This window comes from Penaeus monodon, chromosome 29, assembly GCF_015228065.2.
Source record: "Penaeus monodon isolate SGIC_2016 chromosome 29, NSTDA_Pmon_1, whole genome shotgun sequence".
Lineage (NCBI taxonomy): Eukaryota > Metazoa > Arthropoda > Malacostraca > Decapoda > Penaeidae > Penaeus > Penaeus monodon.
The window spans coordinates 1,983,391-1,984,466 of record NC_051414.1 but is presented as its reverse complement, the minus strand read 5'-3'; the positions used below and the strand labels follow the sequence as shown (position 1 = coordinate 1,984,466).

Genomic DNA, 1,076 nt, shown 5'->3' with positions numbered 1-1,076 from the left:
ATAATCTTTAGCTGTCCTACTTTTCCTTGGTACCAATATACCCTATAAGCAGTAACAATAACTTGACCCAACAGTTTAAAAAAAAAACAATGAAGTTTTGATGACTGAGTGATGCAATTTCTTCTAAGCAAATATTCCAGTGTTTTCTCTATATAATCTGATATAAATACAAAAGGTTCTTTATAAAGCCTAAGTTTTCTTCAAATCACAAAAAAAAAATGTTTAAAATCCTTACAATTTCTTTGAATTACCACCTTGCTAGATAAAATGATAATACAAGAAATTAAGTTTCTACCATGGAAATAGAATTTATCATATTCATTTTATCTTAATGGAATTTAAGCTACCTTTTCATTAACTTCAGTGACTTACCTGAAGTACTGTATAAGTGCACGATTTCTGATTCGTGTGTAGAGTGTGTTGAGATGTGGGGCCAAGTACATGTCAAGCATGAGTACATCCTAAAATCAGAGAGTACCATTAATTTTTCTTAAATAAAAAAAAAAAAACGATATTGTAGGTCACCTAATAATATTCATAAACTTGTGAAAGCCATTTTTTAATTCAAAATTATTACTCTAATACAAGAAAAGTAATATTTCTCAGAACAGATTAGCACTACCACTATCTTTATCAATGCTATTACGATTACTACACATCTCACAAAAGTTCCACAAACCTTCAATTCGTCTAAGAGCTTGAGGCAGGAGGCATACTTTGACTCATAGAACTTAAATATGATATCCCGTAATTGAGGCTCAACTTCCAGGAACAGTTTAAAAGAACTGCAAATAAAAACAATGTCATTAGGTTCAAAAAGGAGAGTATAAGTAACTGATATAAATACAATTAAAGTGTATATAGAAAGGCCTTGTAATAACATATAGTAGTCTTTTTTAAGAATATATTATCGTGAAGTAATCAGAAGTAGTAATATGCTTTCAATGTGATACCAAATTAATGCAAATACTTGGCACTCAATAAAGCCCAGCATTGAAACACAGAAATGCAATGAGCAGATAATGAAACAAAAGCAAAGACAATTACAGTAACATGATCATCCACATAATTTGGAC

The 1,076-nt window shown here is 30.1% G+C and overlaps 1 protein-coding gene across 1 annotated transcript in view; it reads right to left on the bottom strand.

Annotated features, from left to right (window-relative positions):
- LOC119591895 (COP9 signalosome complex subunit 1-like) overlaps nucleotides 1-1,076 on the bottom strand; it is a gene marked incomplete in the record, with an annotated part of 20,891 nt that overhangs the window by 4,143 nt on the left and 15,672 nt on the right. Inside the window, 2 exon segments of the mRNA XM_037940644.1 lie at nucleotides 373-461; nucleotides 680-785. Coding sequence (XP_037796572.1) covers nucleotides 373-461; nucleotides 680-785 — 195 coding nt within the window.